The 22,940-nt window shown below is 48.7% G+C and overlaps 1 protein-coding gene across 1 annotated transcript in view; it reads left to right on the top strand.

Annotated features, from left to right (window-relative positions):
- Positions 1 to 22,940, top strand: part of LOC142251155 (uncharacterized) — a 75,393-nt gene that overhangs the window by 44,805 nt on the left and 7,648 nt on the right. Inside the window, 3 exon segments of the mRNA XM_075323686.1 lie at positions 5,330 to 5,456; positions 12,548 to 12,661; positions 13,395 to 13,505. Of these exon segments, the coding sequence (XP_075179801.1) occupies positions 5,330 to 5,456; positions 12,548 to 12,661; positions 13,395 to 13,505 (352 nt within the window).

Raw genomic sequence — 22,940 nt, 5'->3', positions numbered from 1 at the left:
GCAGTTCGACGGATTCGGCTGTGGGCGGAAGCCACAGCCTCCAACATCTCCGCAGTTCACATCCCGGGCGTAGAAAACTGGGAAGCAGATTTTCTCAGTCGCCAGGGCATGGACGCAGGGGAATGGTCTCTTCACCCGCACGTGTTTCTAGAGATCGGTTGCCGCTGGGGAACGCCGGACGTCGATCTAATGGCGTCTCGGTACTACAACAAAGTCCCGGCATTCATGGCTCGGTCCAAGGATCACAGAGCTCTGGCGGCAGACGCGCTAGTTCACGACTGGTCGCAGTTTCGACTGCCTTATGTATTTCCTCCTCTGGCACTACTGCCCAGAGTGTTACGCAAGATCAGGTCAGACTGTCGCCGCGCCATCCTCGTTGCTCCAGACTGGCCGAGGTGATCGTGGTACCCGGATCTGTGGCACCTCACGGTGGGTGAACCGTGGACTCTCCCAGACCGACCAGACTTGCTGCCTTAAGGGCCATATTTCCTTCTGAATTCTACGGCACTAAGCCTGACTGTGTGGCCATTGAGTCCTGGCTTTTAGCGTCATCAGGGATATCTCCAGATGTCATTGCCACCATGAGACAGGCCAGGAAACCAACGTCCGCCAAGATCTATCACAGGACTTGGAGGATCTTCTTATCCTGGTGCTCTGATCAGGGTTTTACTCCCTGGCCGTTTGCCTTGCCCACTTTTCTTTCTTTCCTTCAATCCGGAATGGACAAGGGCTTGTCTCTCGGCTCTCTCAAGGGACAAGTATCGGCGCTTTCCGGTCCCACCTTACAAGCGTCCGTTAACACCCTCGGATCTTAACAGGGTGCTGACGACTCTTCAGAAGCCACTTTTCGAGCGATGCGGGATCTCTCTATCTCGCCTTTCGCAAAGGGTGGCCTTCCTAGTGGCAGTCACATCACTCAGAAGAGTGTCTCAGCTAGCAGCGCTGTCATGCAAAGCCCCCTTCCTGGTGTTTTACCAGGATAGGGTGGTTCTACGTCCGGTCCCGGACTTTCTCCCTAAGGTATCCCCGTTTCATCTCAATCAGGATATCGTCTTACCCTCTTTGGGTCCGCATCCAGTTCACCAATGTGAAAAGGATTTGCATTTATTAGATCTGGTGAGAGCACTCCGGCTCTACATTTCTCGCACGGCGCCCCTGCGCCGGTCTGATGCGCTCTTGTCCTTATCGCGGGCCAGAGTAAGGGATTTCAGGTTTTCAAGTCAACCTTGGCTCGGTGGATCAAGGAACAGATTCTTGAAGCCTACCGTTCTTTTAGGCTTCCGATTCCTGCAGGGCTGAAGGCCTATTCTACCAGAGCCGTCGGTGTCCTGGGCATTGCGACACCAGGCTACGGCTCGGCAGGTGTGTCAGGCGGCTACCTGGTCGAGTCTGCACACTTTCACGAAACACTATCAGGTGCATGCCGATGATTCGGCAGATGCCAGCCTAGGTAGGCGACTCCTTCAGGCGGCAGTTGCCCACCTGTAAGAGGGGGCCGTTTTTCGGCTCTTTTTATCGAGGTATTCTTTTACCCACCCAGGGATTGCTTTTGGACATCCCAATTGTCTGGGTCTCCCAATGGAGCGACAAAGAAGGGAATTTTGTTTACTTACCGTAAATTCCTTTTCTTCTAGCTCCTATTGGGAGACCCAGCACCCGCCCCTGTCCCCTTCGGGCTGTTGTTCTTTTGTGTACACATGTTGTTCACGTTGAATTGTTCTTTTGGTTCATGGTTTCAGTTCTCCGAACATCCTTCGGATTGAATTTACCTTAGACCAATTTATAAGTTTCCTCCTTCCTGCTTTGGCACCAAAACTGATGAGCCCGTGATGCACGGGAGGGTGTATAGGCAGAGGGGAGGGGTTACACTTTTTAAAGTGTAATACTTTGTGTGGCCTCCGGAGGCAGAAGCTATACACCCAATTGTCTGGGTCTCCCAATAGGAGCTAGAAGAAAAGGAATTTACGGTAAGTAAACAAAATTCCCTTCTTTCCGCTTTATAAGACGCACTTTTGTTGCCCCAAATTTTGGGGGAAAGTAGTGGGTGCGTCTTATAATCCGAATATAGGTGTATATATATATATATGTGTGTGTGTGTGTGTGTGTGTGTGTGTGTGTATGTATGTATATATATGTATATGTATGTATGTATGTATGTATATATATATATATATATATATATATATATTATACACTACAGAGTCCAGGGGAGGTGCGGGCAGCTCTGGAGCTCTGCAGGGGGACTTGTGAAAGCTGGGAGCAGCGTTTGATCTCCTGCTCCCGCTCATATAATATGCACAGCCGCTGTCCACCACCATGGTGCTGAAAGTGCACCGCGGCGATGGGCTGGGACAGCAGTGTATATTATATCTGCCTGCGCCCTTCTTTGATTGCACATGCCCCCTCCCCCGTGTTAGCTATGGCCCCCATGCTGCTGCAAACAGTAAAATAATAAACTTTTAACTCGCCTCCAGCGTGTCTGCCCGGCCTCCCCCCTGCTGCTGTGATAAGGCACAAGAGATTTCACTCTGCTGTGCCGATCACATGACCGGCCGAGAACCAGGAAATGCAGGAGGCCGGAGCTCAACCCCGAGGAGGGGGACACAGACAGGACAATGCTGGAGAAGGTAAGGAAAGTTTATTTTACTAAAAGCAGCAGCATGGGGCGATATCTAACACAGGGAGCTGTGTGCCAGCAATAGTGGGCCGTGTGCAGCCACATGGGGCCGTGTGCAGCCACATGGGGCCGTGTGCAGCCACATGGGGCCGTGTGCAGCCACATGGGGCCGTGTGCAGCCACATGGGGCCGTGTGCAGCCACATGGGGCCGTGTGCAGCCACATGGGGCCGTGTGCAGCCACATGGGGCCGTGTGCAGCCACATGGGGCCGTGTGCAGCCACATGAGGCCATGTGCCAGCAATAGTGGGCCGTGTGCCGCCACATGGGGCCGTGTGCCAGCCACATGGGGCCGTGTGCCAGCCACATGGGGCCGTGTGCCAGGCATAGGGGACATGTGGCATCACTGGGCCATATCCAGATTCAGAGGGCTAATTTTAGGATTGGGGGGGGCTATGGGGGACATATACCCTATATGATTTGTTAGACGGAAACTGGCATTATAAGACGGACCCCATTTTTATTAAAAAATTCTCTATTCCTTCACCAAATTTGGGGGTGCGTCTTATAAAGCGAAAATACGGTACTTTGAAAATCCATTTTGGCTTTGCTGTATAATCCAGGTATTAAAAATGAGTCCAGTGTAATTCTGTCTTCACCTGCCCACCCAGCCGAATTGACATCTGCAGCTTGTGCTGAGCAGTGGGAGATGGCAGGGAGGAGGGCCACTGAGGAGCTGTCAATCAGGCAGTGTGGGCAGAGGTAGAGTAAAACTTTCTAAAAAGGACTACATAGCTGTCCTAACAGGAGCAGAGCCCACTCCATACCAGAGAGCAGGTGGCTGGGTTACAAACTCTGAATCCTACACCAATTGCTGCTGTCAATCACAGAAATAGGTGCTACCGTGTTTTTCCAAAAGTAAGACAGTCTTTTTTTTTTTTTTTTTTTTTTTTTTGCCTCCCAAAAAAAGCACTAGGGCTTATTTTTGGAGGAGGTCTTATTATTGGAGAAACACAGTTGGGGGGGTAAGTTTACCCCCAAAAAAAGCAGAACACGCACGCACGCACGCACGCGCACACACACACACACACACACACACACACACACACACACACACACCCCCCAGGAGACTCATACTCACCAGACCCGGACGTCTGCGTGGTTCCCAGGTCCTCCTGTGATCTCCAGTGGTTGCTGCACGCCGTTCTCCCCTGCTGCTGGCTGACATGCAGACGCAGGCAGCCCGATCGCAGACGCACACACACATCACATCCAGCACTTCCGGCCACAGGGAATGATGAGAGCAAGTCACGTGTCCGGCCGCAGGTCCTGTTCTGCAGGTCGTTGCGCTCCACTGCACTGCCTCATAGGATTCTGCCGGCGAGAAGAGATCGGTGTCGCTGGATGAGGTGAGGGTGTATTCGATCCGAATATGGATGCGATGTTTGTGTGTGTGTGTGCGTGATCACTGCAGGTCCTGCCGCTCAGTGTCGGGTGAGTGTAATTGCCGGGTGCCACTGTCTATAATGAAGTGTCCTGCAGTATCTAACTTTTTTAGCTGCACTGACACTTCATTACTGAACCGCGACTAGGGCTTATTTTCAGGGGAGGGCTTATATTTAAACCTTGCTCCGAAAATGCTGAAAATCCCTGCTAGGGGTTTTTTGGGGGAGGGCTTATTTTTGGAAAAACACGGTATCCTCTGTTCAAGCGTGCACCAGCTTCCATCTGCCCACCCCACTACACGTTTGTACGAGACTGAGGGTTTGTTGTGGCACCAGCAGCCTTCTCTAAGACCCCACTACTGTCATCTTTATCCTCCAGTCCAGTGATAACCTCATGTTGACTGGTTGCAGTGTTGATGTTCTCAATCACTGAGCTCAGCGCCCCTTGTTGGCCACATTGGCAGAGCTGTGTACGTTAGTGATTGGCTGCAGCAGTGATGAGCTTCGTTGTTGAGATGTCAATGCTACATCCAAACACAAAGACCAGATCTCTAGTGGGGGAGCATGAGTAGTAGCTGTCTAGTTTTGGGTGTATATGCTTTCTGCAGGTGTACACCCAGGAGTAGTAAACTGTGTCTGGGTGTCCGCCTGCAGAAAGCGTATCACCCAAAAATGGTGCAAGACAGAGGACACACATACTCCGTCTGCTCCATTTGTAGTCAATGGCCCCAACAGCGCATGCGTCCGAAACTTGTTTTGCGGGGTTGGGGGGGGGTTCGAATGGAAGCCCCGACAGGACCACAGAACGTAGGTAAAAATGCAATGTGAAGGAGCCCTTACTTTTCATTTAAGGAAGCGGTTTGGTTTTATTTTTCTAAAAAGTGGAAAACCTCTTTAAACTGTAGATGACCGGAATGAATTGCACCATATTTATGGACAGGCGCACTTTGGGCTCTTACAATCTACGCCTGGTGCTGTGAGCAGATTTTTTTATACTTCTTTTTTTTTTTTTTTTTTTTTTTTTAAACTTGCTGCCCTATTCTTGACTGCACACCCTCCTGATAAACCTGCTTAAGTTTTGCATCATTTTGTAGGGCTGTTCTTTAGGGGTTCACCAGCCTTGTTGATGTGTGCTTTTCTATGCGCACTATCACCCTGGCTATATCATATGACCGGTGGGTCGTTAGTCCTTTTACTCCAGTATAAACCTATAGGACGGTATTGCCAACGTGATTTGATGCCAGGGCCATCATTATTGTCTCTTCCAGACTCCGGCCACTCTGAATCGGGTAGCGGTTTATTTTTCAGACGAGGAGTGGGAAATGCTCGAGGAATGGCAGAGAGACCTCTACAAGAACATGATGAAAGAGAACTACGAAGCTTTAATATCACTTGGTAAGAAGAAACATTTACTTTACTGCATCTTTTTAGCTGCATGAAACTTTCTAGCATCATCAAAGACAGGGAGTTTTTACTAACTGCAATATTGTGGTATATTAGTATGAGATCGGAAGATTGCAGGTTTGCACCCTCAAAGGGGGCTAAAAAAAAAAATATTAAACTTGGAAAACTTATTATTTATTATTATTATTATTATTATTATTATTATTATTATTATTGAAAATATTGATTAAATGCTGTAATGAAAAAAAAAAATCGAAATGATGAAATTGCGCTTTTTTTTTCGGTGGCTTTAAAAAAAAATGCAATAAATAACAATCAAAATTATTGGAGCGAACACGTTCTCAATAAAAACATGAATTCGCCACGACAAAACAAATTTTTATATAGCTGCATTGATAAAAAAATGAAAAACGTGTCAGGTCTGGAAAATAACGACACAACTAAAATTTTCTTTCATTTTATTTATTTACTTACCGTATTTTTCACTTTATAAGACGCACCTGATTATAAGATGCACCCCCAAATTTGGTGAAGGAAAAGAGAATTTTTTTTTTTTTAAATAAATGGGGTCCGTCTTATAATAAGTGTCCGTCTAACAAATTATATAGGGTATATATCCCTCATAGCCCCCCCCCATCCTAAAATTAGCCCCCTTAATCTGGATATGGCCCTCTTATATTGAATAAAGCCCCCCAGTGATGCCACACGACCCCCTGTGGCTGGCCCACGGCCCCTATTGCTGCCCACGGCCCCCTGTGGCTGGCCCACGGCCCCTATTGCTGCCCACGGCCCCCTGTGGCTGGCCCACGGCCCCTATTGCTGCCCACGTCCCCCTGTGGCTGGCACACGGCCCCTATTGCTGCCCACAGCCCCCTGTGGCTGGCACCACGGCCCCTATTGCTGCCCACGGCCCCCTGTGGCTGGCACACGGCCCCTATTTCTGCCCACGGCCCCCTGTGGCTGGCACACGGCCCCTATTGCTGCCCACGGCCCCCTGTGGCTGGCACAGGGCCCCTATTGCTACCCACGGCCCCTGTGGCTGGCACAGGGCCCCTATTGCTGCCCACGGCCCCCTGTGGCTGGCACAGGGCCCCTATTGCTGCCCACGGCCCCTTGTGGCTGGCACAGGGCCCCTATTGCTGCCCACGGCCCCCTGTGGCTGGCACAGGGCCCCTATTGCTGCCCACGGCCCCCTGTGGCTGGCACAGGGCCCCTATTGCTGCCCACGGCCCCCTGTGGCTGGCACACTGCCCCTATTGCTGCCCACGGCCCCCTGTGGCTGGCACACGGCCCCTATTGCTGCCCACGGCCCCCTGTGGCTGGCACAGGGCCCCTATTGCTGCCCACGGCCCCCTGTGGCTGGCACAGGGCCCCTATTGCTGCCCTCTTTTTTTGTTTTACTTTTTTTTTTTTTTTTTTTTGTTTTTTCTGTTTCCACTATTTAGAAAAAACCTATATATTTGGTATCGCCACATTTTTTCACTGACAAGGAGAAACACATTGCCAAGCTGCTTTTATCACAGATTGAATGTTGTAAAATCAAACCCCCCGAAATCAATAATCAGGGTTGCTGACACTAAATAAAACCATGGAGGATTTCATGTGTTCTCAAGATGATACAGAGGTTTCCAACAAGGATTGGTTTATCATTTGTAGCTGCCTGCATTTACATAGGTTTAAAAAATGCCTCGGTCCATCAAATTCAACCTTCCGCCACCAATTATACATTTTTTATCACTTTTATCAAATTATCTGTAATGTGTGTATTGAAGAAAACATCTTAAGTTATTAGTATCTGCCATTACTACCTCTTGTGGTCGGCATTCCACAGTCTGACTGCTCGAACTGTAAAGAATAGTGATGAGCGAGTATGCTTGTTACTACTCGGTACTCGCACGAGTATCACTGTACTCGGGCTACTCGGCGGGGACCGAGTAATCTCGCAATACTCGTGCTGTACTCGTGGTCTTCATCCCTGCATGTTGGCGCTCTTTTGAGAGCCAGCCCTCATGCAGGGATTGGCTGGCAGACCACTGCAATGCCACAGCCCTGTTAGTTGTGGAATTGCAGTGATTGGCCGGCCTGCACAGCGTGACCGAGCCTTTATACCGGCGGGCGCGCTGTGCTCTGCACACAGCCATCCAGACAGTCAGTGCAGGGAGAGGGTTGCTGCTTCAGGGAAAGGTTTGCGGCCCTTTATAGTTAGTTCCGGAGCAGGGCTGCAAACAGTGTGACCAGAAGTCCTTCTCAGGACATACAATAAGTTGTATACAGGCAGGCAGGGAATAGCCAGGTCGGAGTACAGTAGCAGAGTCCTTCTCAGGACTATTGTTGCTATATACAGGCAGGGTATAGCCAGGTCGGAATACAGGCTAGTGACCAGAAGAGTCCTTGTCAGGACTATTGTAGCAGTATACAGGCAGGCAGGCAGGGTATATAGCCATTCCTAGTGGTGACCGTATACCAGCCTTCATCATATCTGGGGCTGGTGTACACAGTGTAAAACAGTCCAGATAGTGTCAGACTTCTCAGTAATTGTCGCTCCTAAAAACCTGTTAGGTTCTTAGTGCGTCCGTGCTTGCATTTAAAAACCGCACGTGTGTGCCTGTCGGTGGCAGCGTACAGGTGCACGATTTGCACAAACTTGGATATAACGCACAAGTCTAGTGAATACACGTCAGCACAGCATTGCAAAATGCGCAAGGGCGTTGGCAAGGAACAAGGAAGTGGACGTGATGCTGGTGCAGGCAGAGGCCGAGGTCGTAGGCAAGCTCTAAGTTCGCCACAACAAAGGGCCACATCTAGTCGCTCGCACGTCCTGTCCCAAATTCTTGGGGACCGCAGCAGTACACCGCTCTTGAACCAAGACCAGTGTCAACAGGTTGTTAGTTGGATAGCGGATAATGCTTCCAGTCAGATTGGCACCACCACAAACACTCTGTCTTCCACACGGTCAAGTGTCAGTAGCCGTGATACTGCACCACACATTTCAGAACCTGATCCTCCTTCCTACCACAAGGCTGAGTACACGTCCTCGGACATTACTGATCCCACACTTGGACACTCGGAAGAGCTGTTCACGTTTCCATTCGCACATTCTGGCCTCTCGCCAGCTCATGTTGAAGTGGGTCATGAGGAGATCGTATGTACAGATGCCCAAATATTTGAGCAGCCACATTCTCACGAAGTTGGCAACGTGTCTCAACAAGGGGTGGACGATGATGAGACACAATTGTCAGGAAGTCAGGAGGAGGAGCAGGGTGCGGAAGAGGAAGAAGACGTGGTGGATGATCCAGTAACTGACCCAACCTGGCAGGAGGATATGCAGAGCGAGGACAGCAGTGCACAGGGGGAGGGAGGCATAGCATCCCAACAGGCAGTAAGAAGCAGGGTGGTGGCCCCAGGCAGAAGTCAGGCAACCGTTCCCCGGAACAACAACACGACACAAGGTGCCTGTACAAATGTTAGGTCTTCCCGAGTCTGGCAGTTTTTTAAGTTGGCTCCAGATGATTCTAAAAAGGCCATTTGCAACACCTGCCGTGCCAGCATCAGCAGGGGTACCAAAACTAGCAGCCTGACCACCACCAGCATGATCAGGCACATGTCAGCCAAGCACCCGACTTTGTGGGAAGTACAACAGAGTCGAGGAGCAGTGCTTGCTGATGTCACTGCTACGTCTTCGCTTGTTGTGCATGCGAGCCAATCCCCTGTCCATGCTGCCTGCGAACAAGCCTCCTCCGGTCCTGCACCTGCAGTTGCCTACGCAGAAATAACACCATCATCAAGCACGTCCTTGTCCCAGCGCAGCGTTCAGTTATCCATTCAGCAAACCTTTGAACGCAGGCGCAAATACACTGCCAACGCCCCACATGCCACAGTTCTAAATGCTAACATTTCGCGACTGCTTGCACTGGAAATGTTGCCTTTTAGGCTGGTGGAGACAGAAGCATTCCGCGACCTGATTGGCGGCAGCTGTCCCACGTTACTCGGTCCCCAGCCGCCACTATTTCTCCCGGTGTGCCATCCCCGCATTGCATAACCACGTGTCACAAAACATCACACGTGCCCTGAACAACGCTGTTTCACCCAAAGTCCACCTAACCACAGACACGTGGACAAGTGCTTGTGGGCAAGGCCGCTACATCTCGTTGACGGCACACTGGGTTAATATTGTGGAAGCTGGGACCCAGTCTGAGCGAGGGACGGAACACGTCCTTCCCACACCAAGGTTTGCAGGCCCTACCTCAGTCAGTGTTTCACCCACACTCTACAGCTCCGGAATGTCATGCTCTTCAGCCTCCTCCTCCTCCTGCGCATCCTCATCCACTGTGCCCTCCACACCAGTCCCAAGCTGGAAGCACTGCAGCACTGCCTCGGCAAAGCGGCAACAGGCTGTGCTGAAGCTAATCTGCATAGGTGACAAACCCCACAATGCAGAAGAGGTGTGGACAGCTCTGAAACAGCATTCAGATCACTGGCTCACACCTCTGAACCTAAAGCCAGGAAAGGTCGTGTGTGACAATGGCCGGAACCTGGTGGCGGCTTTGAGGCGAGGCCAGCTGACACATGTTCCATGCGTGGCCCATGTGCTCAACCTCGTGGTTCAGCGGTTTCTAAAGTCATACCCAGAGCTGTCTGATCTGCTGGTAAAAGTTCGCCGCCTGTCTGCACATTTTCGAAAGTCACCTACTGCTTCAGCCGTCCTTGCCGGTTTTCAGCGCCGTTTGCATCTTCCGGCTCACAGACTGGTGTGTGATGTCCCCACGCGTTGGAATTCAACTCTGCACATGTTGGTCAGGATATGTGAGCAGAAGAGGGCAGTTGTTGAGTACCTGCATCACCTAAGCCATCGGGATATGGGTCAAACTCCACACATAACACCTGAGGAGTGGAGATGGATGTCCGACCTATGTACCATCCTCCAAAACTTTGAGGACTCCACCAAGATGGTGAGTGGTGATGACGCCATTATTAGCGTCACCATACCGCTACTCTGCCTTCTAAAACGGTCTCTGCTCAAAAACAAACATGATGCATTGCAGGCGGAGCGCGATGAGTTGCAGCAAGAAACAGTTGTGGGTGTGGGTGATAACACACAGCCCAGCCTCGTCTCATCACAACGTGCAGTGGAGGACTATGACGAGGAGGAGGATGAAGACATGGAGCAACTCTCCGGCCAAATTGAGGATATGACATGCACACCAGTCATATCCTCGGTTCAGCGTGGCTGGCCAGAGGACAGGGTAGATGAGGAGGAGGAGGACAGCATGTTCAGTCATCGTGTTGGTCAGGCTACTGAAGTCCTGGCTGTTAAGAGTCTGGCGCACATGGCTGACTTTATGGTAAGCTGCCTGTCTCGTGACCCTCGCGTTAAGAACATCTTGGCCGACAATCATTACTGGTTGGTAATACTGTTAGACCCACTCTACAAGGAGAACTTTATGTCTCTTATTCCCGAGGCGGAGAGGTCAACCAAAATGCAGCAGTTCCGGAAGGCCATAGTCACGGAAGTAGGCAAAGCATTCCCCTCACAAAACGCTAGCGGCATAGGTCAGGAATCAGTGGACAACCAAGGCGTACAGCCGAGAGAGGCACAAGTCCAATCCGCCAGAGGTAGTGGAACAGTCTTTAAGATGTGGGACAGTTTTCTCAGCCCCTCACGTACCACAGCCCCTGAGGTGCGGGGTAGTGCCACAAGAAATCCTAAGTTTGCCCAGATGCTCAAGGAGTACCTTGCAGATCGAACAACTGTACTCCGACATTCCTCTGTGCCTTACAATTATTGGGTATCCAAGGTGGACACGTGGCATGAATTGGCTCGCTACGCCTTGGAAGTCCTGGCCTGCCCTGCCGCTAGCGTTTTGTCAGAGCGTGTTTTTAGTGCCGCAGGTGGAATCATTACAGATAAACGCACCCGCCTGTCAACTGAAAATGCTGACAGGCTGACTCTGATCAAGATGAACAAGGGTTGGATTGGGCCAGACTTCACCACACACACCACCAGCAAATGAGAGCGGAATTTAAAGTTTGTAACGGGAATTTGCCATGTACCTCCACTCACCCATGGGTACACACTTCTGGACTTTGGATAATCGCTGGACTGCTCCTCCTTCTCCTCATGCGCCACCATGATGACCGTTACAATAGTTAGGCCTTTGTTTCAGGTATACCCCCAGTGGTAAATTTTTTCGCCCATTCTTTGCAGAATGGACATTACAACGACAGGAGACCCGCTCCTTTGCAATGGGAACAATGTTTTGAGGCCCTCATGCACGTCTCTATCCAGGGACAATGTGGAGCCTCCCAATTTTTTGCTGCCCTGCCTAAGGGCTATACTACAATAGACCCACTTCCTTACAATGGGCACTTCAGGCTTACAGGCCATCATGCACGTCTCTATGCAGGGGCATTGGTGAACCTCACAATTTTGGACTGCCCTGGCAAAGGAAAATACTACAAAGACTCACTTCCTCAAAATGGGCACATTAGACTCAAGAGGCCTTCATGTACGTCTCTTCTCAGGGACATCGGAGTGCCACACAATGTTTCACGTAAAATCTTTCATGTAATCTCAAAAAGTAACATACACCAGCTCTATCTCACTATTGGGTATGTGCCCTTAACATTTCCGCCATGAAAATTCATTTTGGTGTCATTTTTGAAGGTTTTCTGGCGAGTCCGTAAAAATGGCGTAAAACGCGGACAAAATTGTTCACAGCTGTGACTTTTGAGTGATAAATGCTTCAAGGGATCTTCCCCATGCTGTTGCCATGTCATTTGAGCACTCTTCTGAGACTTTTGTGACATTTTTAGGGTTTCTACATGCTGCCGGTGGTCATTTCACAAAAATACTCGGGTCTCCCATAGGATAACATTGGGCTCGGTGCTCGGGCCGAGTACACGAGTATCTTGGGATGCTCGGCCCGAGCCTCGAGCACCCGAGCTTTTTAGTACTCGCTCATCACTAGTAAAGAACCCTTTCCTATTTAGCTGCTGGAATCATCTTTCCACTTGCAGTGAGTGCCCCCTGGTTTTTCGTATTGTCTTTGCAAGGAATAAGTCGTGTATGTGTTTTTTGTTAGGTTACCCCACCGTCAACCCCAACATCTTAATGAAGATCAAACAGGAGGAAATCATGCGTTACACAGATCAGTGTTCTTCTGATGACTTGTTGGACTTAGGCCGACCCAAAACAGGTGAATCTTTATTTTTTTTTTCAAAATTCTCATCCATTGTTTTCCAGCTGCATTTCTACTATGCACAGTGCCGTCGGTGCAGAGCTGCAGGTTGGTGCCAAATTCTCCGCTCAGTCCACAGACTAGTTATTCCATTGTTTGTTTGTTTTCTTTATCAATAAAAAAAAAAAAAAAAATCATACTTTGGATTTTTTAGTTTCGCATTTGGGACCCAAAGTCACCTATGTGATTTTATAATACTGCCCTGCTTTATCAACGCCTGCACTGCGGTCAGCCTCATCCAAACCTAAGCTTGTTACAAATGGTGTTTTTTTTTTTTTTTTTTTTTAAGAAAAACACTAATTTCTGACTTTTGCCGAGTTCCACGCCAAATGTTTTGAAATTCATATTCTCGTTCCAGCAGTCAATTAGGTGATTGCTCGGTTGTCTATTTATTTTACTTTTATAGCACCATCATATTTGTAGCGCCGAAGAGACCTTGTCATCACTCTCCCCATTGGGGCTCACAATCTACTTTTCCAATCAGTATGTCTTTGGGGGAAAAAAAACACACAAACAATGGGAGAACATACAAACTCATTGTGGATCGTTTCCCTGGTGAGATACACAGGTACGGTCTTTTCTTAAATAGGTGTATTTATAGGAACATGAAAAAAATAATTTACTGTCCGAAAAGAATATTGGAAATCTAAAGTCCGTTCAAGGCCAAACTTTCTTTATTTTTTTTTTATAGACTATACCAATGAGGAGGACTGTGTCCTATCGAAATATAAACCCGATGAAGATCGCTATATGAAGGTTGATCTACAATCACATGGAGAGGTGAAGAGTTACCGTAACTCATGTGAGTAAGAAATGACTGGCCCAGAGGTATCAAGTCTTTTGCATTTGTGTCTCTTAAATTGCTGAGAATTTTATTTTCCCCCAAAGAACTCAGGCTATAGATAGATATACTTACATGCGCGTGTGTGTGTATATATGTGTGTGTGTATATATATATATATATATGTATGTATGTATGTATGTATGTATGTATGTATGTATGTATGTGTGTATATATAAATATGTGTATATAAATATGTGTGTGTGCATATGTATATATATATATATATATATATATATATATATATATATATATATATATATATATATATATATATATATATATATATATATATATATATATATAATAAAATAAATTTTATATATATATATATATATATATATTTATAATAATAAAATATATATATATATATATATATATATATAATTTTATTATTATATATATATATATATATATATATATATTTATAATAATAAAATAAATATATGTATTTTATTATTATATATATATATATATATATATATATATATATATATATATATATATATATATATATATATATATATATATATATATATATATATAATAATAAAATAAATATATTTATTTTATTATTATAAATATATATATATATATATATATATATATATATATATATATATATATATATATATATATATATATATAATAATAAAATTATATATATATATATATATATATATATATATATTTTATTATTATAAATATATATATATATATATATATATATATATATATATATATATATATATATATATATATATATATATATATATATATATATATATATATATATATATATATATATATATAAAATTTATTTTATTATATATATATATATATATATATATATATATATATATATATATATATATATATATATAACACACATAAAATCAAAAATAAAAGGATCTATTCAGCCTTGCCTTCACCCCCTGTCACTCCCTTTTGGGTACCAGTCTCCGCTTTGTGTATATACTGCACACAGGAAATCACTGAGCGCAGGGGTGTCCTGCTACAACCACTGATTTGCACCCTCTGTGCCTGACAACCAAGGGGACCTGGCAAGCGGCAGAACAGGGAGTCGATGAGGATCACTTTCTTTTTTTTTTTTTTTTGTTTTCATTTTCTTTTTGAATGAGTCTGAGCCCCCTGAAAGAAAAAAAAATACAATGTAAAGCTCTTTTTCAACTGGAGAAAGTCAGCACCTCATCCTCCAAGGTGAATGTATGTCCTTTATTAAAAAAAAAAAAAAAATCATGCATAGACATTGCAAATAAATATAAAAAAAATATTACTTTTTTCGGAATAAAGTTCCTTAATAGTAACCTACGATTAAAGGTAACCTGTCAGGTGCACTGTGCACTCAGAGCCATGAGCAGTTCTGGGTGCATGTTGCTGATCCCTGCCTAACTGTTCTGTATCTAGTAGCATAGATAGAGATTTTTTTAGAAAATTTTATAAATTTGTGATCATGATTTCTGTAATATCAAGAAAATAAGATTTGATATATTCCTAAGATGATATGATATTGTGTGTTTCTTCATCGTTCCTTATGGGAGACCCAGACCATAGGGTGCATAGCTTCTGCCTCCGGAGGACACACAAAGTACTACACTAAAAAGTGTAGCTCCTCCCTCCGAGCATATACACCCCCTGGATGACCACATCTAGCCAGTTCAATGCTTTGTGTTCAGGAGGTCACACACACATGCATTCTCATCTGATTTTTGATTTTTGATTTCAAAGAGTTGGAAGAAAAGCGGGTCCAAACTGGACTCCCGGCATGTCCCTTCACACCCCACTGTGTCGGCGGTGCTGTTAAGGTTGATTTACAAGGCTGGAGCCTTACATGCCGCGCTCCTTCACCATCCCTCGGGCTCTGGCTTGAAGTGGGAGCCATCACGGTTCTCACTGCTTTGCAGGAGACCGGTCTCCATCCGCAGCCCTTTCAGTACCCTGCCGGACGGAGCGCTCACCCCTCAGGGACCTGGCCCTGCGTCTCATAAGCTAAGTATTGAGACGTTATTGGGGGGTCCCTTGTACATTTATTGTGGGGAGAGTGTGTTATTTCACTTTGCTGTGATTTCCGGCCGGTTCTCTGGTTTTCTCCTGAGAACCGCGCCGAGGGTGCCTGCTCGTCGGCCGCATGGGAAAATTTAGGCCCCGGCTTCGGCTGCGGCCTAGTTTCGTTTTCACTGCCCCTGCATGTCAGTCATGCAGGGGGACAGTGCGGCGCCGCCCACAGGCCATTCAGCAGAGGGGAGGACACTCCTCTCTGAGGAGATGTTTCCCTCCCCTGTATATCCCCTTGGCCCTCCGGTTCCCGCTCTTGGACTAATCCTCCGCCCCCTCTCCTCACTCCGGCGCCATTTTATCAGCGTTCACACACTGATCGGCGCTGGCTGCTGCAGCTCTGAATCTGTCTGGGGGTCCAAGCTGTGGAATCCGGAGGGCACACAAAACGGCCACAACCTCTGGTTGTGGACTTTCTTGTACTCTCTGGGGGTCATTCTGAAGGAGTGTGTTCTTTACTGCAGAACCTCCACCTCAGCAGCATGTCTCTCACTAGGAGAAAGGCTGCAAGGCTTTACTTTATATGCACTGCATGTAAGCTCATACTGCCTCAACCGAGCACATATCCACATTGTGATGCCTGCTCTAACATGGTGGTGCCTCAGCCTGGAGTCTCCCCATGGGTTCCTCCGGCTGCTCCAGCCCCGGTGGCTGAACCCCCGGCTTGGGTAGCATCGTTTTCTAAAGCTATCTCCCAGTCCTTTGCCGACTCCATGGGACAGCTGTCCCGGACTCTGCTGAGCATGCATCAGCCCCCTTCTCAGGGCGCCTCTGCTGCTCCGACTCGCTCTGCAGAGCTCACAGAGGATTTTTCATCTGTTCCCGGACCCCGTCCTCCTAAACGGAGACGCAGGGACTCTTCTCCTTCCTCGTCCCACGGCTCTGATTCACGAGCTGAAGTGCAGGGCGAGGAGGATGCCTTTACTGTGGGCTCGGACGCTACCTCTATGTACCCCATTGATTTATCTGAAGGGGATGCGGATGTTAGTGACTTGATTGCGTCCATTAATTCCGTACTGGACCTCAATCCACCAGTGACAGAGGAACAAGCCTCTCTGGTAGAAAAACACCAGTTTACCTCACCTAAGAGAGCAAGGAGTATGTTTTTTAACCACTCCAGTTTTCAGGCCACTGTGACCAAGCCCAGGGCCTGTCCTGACAAACGCTTCCCAAAGCGTAGTTCTGATGAACGTTTTCCCTTTCCACCAGAGGTGGTCAAGGAGTGGGCTCATTCACCAAAGGTAGATCCTCCGGTGTCTAGAATCTCAGCCCGGACAGTTGTATCTGTGGCCGATGGCACCTCACTTAAGGATCCCACTGACCGCCAGGTTGACCTTCTGGCCAAATCTGTATATGAGGCGGCAGGGGCCTCGTTCTCCCCGTCTTTTGCAGCGGTGTGGGCTCTTAAAGCCGTCTCTGCTTCTCTGGAGAAGATGAATTCCCTCACCAGGGACTCTATGCCCGAAATGGTTGCCTTAACTTCCCAGGCTTCGGCTTTTTCATCCTATGCCATGTCTGCCATTCTAGAGGCTTCTCACCGCACGGCGGTGGCTTCCGCTAATTCCCTCGCGATCCGCAGGATCTTGTGGCTTTGAGAGTGGAAAGCAGACGCTTCTTCTAAGAAGTACCTTGCTGGGCTCCCATTGCTGGGTCCCGGCTGTTCGGTGAACAACTGGATGAAATTATTAGGGAAGCTACTGGCGGGAAGAGTACTTCATTGCCACAAACTAAAACCAGGAAACCTGTCCAGTGCAGGAACCAGTCGAGGTTTCGTTCCTCTAACTGGTCATCCTCTAAGCCCTCAGCCTCGTCCACTAACTCAGCCAAGGATCGAAAACCCAGCTGGCGCACGAAGCCGCGTCCTCAGAAGAGCGGAGGAGCCGCTGCCACTAAGGCAGCCTCCTCTTGACTATCTGGCTGCGCCAGCAACGTCCTTGGTCGGTGGCAGGCTCTCCCACTTTGGCGACGTGTGGTTCCAACACGTCTCCGATCAGTGGGTGCGGGATATCATCTCCCACGGCTACAGGATAGAATTTTCTTCCAGCCCGCCAAACAGATTTTTTCTGTCCACTGCCCCCTGCTCCAAAGCCGCCGCCTTCTCTCAGGCCGTGGCTTCCCTGCAGGCCAACGGAGTAATTGTACCGGTTCCCGCCCGGGAACGGTTCAGAGGTTTCTACTCAAACCTCTTCCTAGTCCCCAAGAAGGACGGTTCTTCCGGCCCATCCTGGATCTCAAGCTTCTCAACAAGCATGTTCAGGTGCGGCACTTTCGCATGGAATCTCTGCGATCGGTCATTGCCTCAATGACCCAGGGAGATTTTCTAGCATCCATCGACATCAGAGATGCCTATCTGCATCTGCCAATTGCAGTTTCACACCAGCGTTGGCTACGTTTTGCAATCTGAGAGGAACATTTCCAATTAATGGCTCTCCCCTTCGGGTTAGCCACGGCCCCTTGTGTATTCACAAGGTCATGGCAGCAGTGGTTGCGGTTCTGCACCTCCAGGGGTTGGCAGTAATTCCTTACCTGGACGACCTTCTAGTCAAGGCTTCATCTAGTGCAGACTGTCAGCGGAGTGTCTCGCTCACTCTCGCCACGCTTGTTCAATTCGGGTGGCTTGTCAATCTGCCCAAGTCCACTCTGACCCTGACCCAGGAGCTTACGTACCTAGGGATGCAATTCGAGACTCTGCCGGCACTTGTCAAGCAGCCCTTAGTCCCTTCATCTGGTGGTACGCTCTCTGCTGAGGCCCCGCCGTCATTCCATCAGGCACCTCATGCAGGTGCTGGGTCAGATGGTGGCGTCAATGGAAGCGGTTCCCTTTGCCCAGTTCCATCTGCGTCCCCTGCAGCTGGACATCCTCCGCTGTTGGGACAAGCAGACCTCTTCCTTGCACAGGCTAGTAGCTCTGTCGCCACAGACCAGGAGCTCTCTTCAGTGGTGGCTTCGGCCCCTCTCTCTGTCCCAGGGACGCTCCTTTCTGGCCCCGTCCTTGGTGATTCTCACCACGGACGCCAGTCTATCCGGCTGGGGAGCAGTGTTTCTCCACCACCGAGCACAGGGCACTTGGACTCCGTCCGAATCAGCCCTCTCGATCAATGTGCTGGAAATCAGAGCTGTGCTCCTAGCTCTCGTAGCCTTTCACCACCTGTTGGCGGGCAAGCACACTCTAGTCCAGTCAGACAACGCGACAGCAGTTGCCTACATCAATCACCAAGGCGGGACACGCAGCCGCCTGCCAATGTTGGAAGTTCAACGTATCCTTCAGTGGACGGAGGACTCCAAGTCCACTATATCCGCAGTCCATATCCCAGGCGTAGAAAACTGGGAGGCAGATTATCTCAGCCGTCAAACCGTGGACAGCGGCGAGTGGGCCCTGCATCCGGCAGTGTTCCGGTCAATCTGCCGCAAGTGGGGCACTCCGGAAGTGGATCTAATGGCATTCCGGCACAACAACAAGGTCCCGGTTTACGTGGCTCGCTCCCACGATCCTCAGGCCTTGGCGGCGGACGCGCGGGTTCAGGATTGGTCCCAGCTCCGTCTGGCCTACGCGTTTCCCCCTCTAGCTCTCTTACCCAGAGTCCTGCGCAAGATCAGAATGGAGGGCCGTCGGGTCATAATCATTGCTCCAGACTGGCCCAGGCGAGCTTGGTACCCAGACCTGCTCCGTCTGTCCGTAGAGGTGCCGTGGCATCTCCCGGACCGCCCAGACCTTCTCTCACCAGGTCCGTTTTTCCGCCAGAATTCTGCGGCTCTCAGATTGACGGCGTGGCTCTTGAGTCCTGGATCCTGACGGCTTCAGGCATTCCTTCCGAGGTCATCTCCACTATGACTCAGGCTCGGAAGTCTTCCTCGGCCAGGATTTACCACAGGACTTGGAGAATTTTCCTGTCCTGGTGTCGCTCTTCCGGCCATGCTCCTTGGCCGTTTTCCTTGCCGACCATCCTGTCCTTTCTACAGTCCGGCCTGCAGCTAGGACTATCCCTCAATTCCCTCAAGGGACAGGTCTCGGCTCTGTCAGTGTTGTTCCAGCGGCGTATCGCCCGACTGGCCCAGGTGCGCACCTTCATGCAGGGCGCATCTCACATCATTCCGCCTTACCGGCTGCCTCTGGATTCCTGGGACCTCAACCTGGTCCTCACGGCCTTACAGAAACCCCCCTTTGAGCCTCTTAGGGAGGTTTCTTTGTTTCGTCTTTCACAGAAAGTGGTCTTTCTGATGGCCATAACTTCTCTCAGGAGAGTCTCTGATTTGGCTGCGCTCTCTTCGGAGTCACCCTTTTTGGTTTTTCACCAAGACAAGGTGGTTCTCCGTTCGACTCCGGACTTTCTCCCTAAGGTGATTTCTCCTTTCCACCTTAACCAGGACATTTCATTGCCTTCCCTTTGTCCGGCCCCTGTGCATCGCTTTGAGAAAGCGTTGCATACTTTAGATCTGGTGCGGGCGCTCCGGATCTATGTGTCACGCACCGCTGCCCTTAGGCGGTGCACCTCTCTTTTTGTGCTGACCACAGGTCAGCGCAAGGGTCTCTCGGCTTCTAAACCGACCCTAGCTCGTTGGATTAGGTCGGCCATATCCGATGCCTACCAATGTTCTCAGGTGCCCCCCCCCCCGCCGGGGATTAGGGCACACTCGACCAGAGCTGTCGGTGCCTCTTGGGCTTTCAGGCACCAGGCTACGGCTCAGCAGGTCTGTCAGGCTGCCACTTGGTCTAGTCTGCACACCTTTTCGAAGCACTACCAAGTGCATGCTCATGCTTCGGCAGATGCGAGCTTGGGCAGACGCATCCTTCAGGCGGCTGTCGCCCATTTTGTGAAGTTAGGTTTTGCCTACTTCTCAGTTTCTATTTATTTCCCACCCATGGACTGCTTTGAGACGTCCCATGGTCTGGGTCTCCCATAAGGAACGATGAAGAAAAAAGAGAATTTTGTTTACTTACCGTAAATTCTTTTTCTTATAGTTCCGACATGGGAAACCCAGCACCCTCCCTGTTGCCTGTTGGCAGTTCTTGTTCCGTGTGTTTTCACCGGCTGTTGTTGTAGACAGAGGTTCCGGTTATTTCGGGTTTTTACTCTATCTCTACTTGTGGGTGGATGTCCTCCTTCAGCTTTTGCACTAAACTGGCTAGATGTGAGTCGTCCAGGGGGTGTATATGCCCGGAGGGAGGAGCTACACTTTTTAGTGTAGTACTTTGTGTGTCCTCCGGAGGCAAAAAGCTATACACCCTATGGTCTGGGTCTCCCATATCGGAACTATAAGAAAAAGAATTTACGGTAAGTAAACAAAATTCTCTTTTTTTTGTTAAAGTTTAAGCTCTGAAGGTCACAGCTATGTTCTTTTCTCTGTATTTGTCTCTTTTAGTATTTGATGAAGACCCAAATATAGGGGTTGAAACGTTATAATTTGTCTGGACTGTCTGCATAATGATGTCCTTACATCCATTTTGGAGTGCCAAGTTTCATAATGATGTCCTTACATCCATTTTGGAGTGCCAAGTTTCTCTTTTATTTACTGTACTTCTTACTCGTCTTGGTATAAAATTTCTTAATCGTAGCTTATGATTAAGAAATTTTATTCCAAAATACGTCAGAATGTCTTGATGATATTGTAATGACCTGAGCCCCAAAGGTATTGGGGACACACGTCTGGCAGCGGGATTGACTTTCTCACTTAAACAGTCCAGGCGGTTTATTCACATACTCATAAACCATGCAGTGTAACTTAAACGTAAACCATACTTTGGGTTCGCATAACAGAAAACTAAGGGCTTGTTCACACGTAAATGCTGAAATTTCTGCAGCAATTTGACAGCACATGTGCCCTTCAAATCGCTGCAGAAACACTGCGTAATGGATGCAGTGTTTCAGCAGATTACATGCCGATTTCATGCGCTCGGGCTGCTGCCTCTCCCATAGACAGAGTGGGAGCTGCATCCAAAGTGCACAAATTATTTGACATGCTTCTTTTTTGAATGCACGGATTTGGGTCAAAATTTTGGCATCCAAATCACTGCGTTCAAAAAAGCGACGTGCGCATGGATTATGCACAGTCTACATAGATTGTGCTGAGGACGCATGCATTTACGCTGCAGTGCCGTACGCAGCGTAAATGCAAGCTATTACGCAACGTGCGCACAAACCCTTACAGAGTCTATTCCTTCAGGGCCACAGCCACTCTCTCGCAGGACAACAATGTCTCACTGTCGGTTTAGACCGTTGAGTGTCCATACAGTTCATTCTCTGGCATCAGCTAGTCCACATCCCCTTTTTCTCAGGGTGTTACCTGCCAGTCGCTTTGTATGTTCCTACGTGAGCTTTCATCCAGGCTCGACCTCCATGGAGACTCTCTCAATGGGCTCACTGACCAGGTCCTCGGACCACCTCCGTTCGACGCCACCTGCTGTCAGTCCAGAGCCCCAATAGACTCTGCAGCTCCCTGGACTCTCAAAGCCCTTTACTGTCTCAGCATGCACATGATCTCCTGACCATGGGCTTTCAGGTAAGATGGCTCTACCTACTCACAGCGCTCATGTAACAAACGACAGCTCCATTAAAACCTATGAGACACTCCTATGTATGGGAGGTACAGTGGTACCTCGCTTAACGACTAACCCACTTAACGTGAATTTCGCTTAACAAGCAAAGATTTTTTTTAAATTTGTAACCCACTTTACGAGAAAGCTTTGCTGTACGAGCGAAATGTTCGCCGCACACACTTCCGGTTCCGTACATCCACCGCGCTCTGACCCGCACTTGCAGTCCACACACACACACACACACACACAGTATTATTCTCCCCTTACCTTCCGTTCCACCGCTGGTCTCATGGTTCTTGTAGTTCCGGGTACATCGCGACGTGCTCGCGGCGAACTACAAGTACCATGAGGCCGGCGTGGAACGGAGGTAGGGTGAGCATATAATATGTACCTTCGTTTCATCGCCGGCCTCCTGGGTCCTGTAGTTTGCCGCTCCGCTCTACTCCAGGTATCGGCATCCATAGCGACGAAGCAGGAACTCCTGTTTCCTGTCACCACTACTCAAAGGCTGCGCGCTGGCCAATCAGAGGCAAGCGGCTCTGCCTTTGACGTCAGCGCTCTGGCAGCGGAAGTTCCTCCTTCGTCGTTATGGTAACCCGATACACTGCCCGCACCGGAGAACAGCAAGTCCCAGGAGACCGGCGATGGAACGGAAGGTAAGGTGGGCATATAATATGTGCGTTTGCGTGCGTGCTTGTGTGTTTGTGTGTGGAATGGCACAATAGGGGACCAGGATGGGGCATTTAACAAGTTGTGGAATGAATTGTCTGCATTGCAATGATTTC

The sequence above is a fragment of the Anomaloglossus baeobatrachus genome, chromosome 9, assembly GCF_048569485.1.
Source record: "Anomaloglossus baeobatrachus isolate aAnoBae1 chromosome 9, aAnoBae1.hap1, whole genome shotgun sequence".
In the NCBI taxonomy this organism is placed as follows: domain Eukaryota; kingdom Metazoa; phylum Chordata; class Amphibia; order Anura; family Aromobatidae; genus Anomaloglossus; species Anomaloglossus baeobatrachus.
The sequence above is the reverse complement of the archived record's forward strand: the minus strand, read 5'-3'. Positions and strand labels throughout refer to the sequence as shown.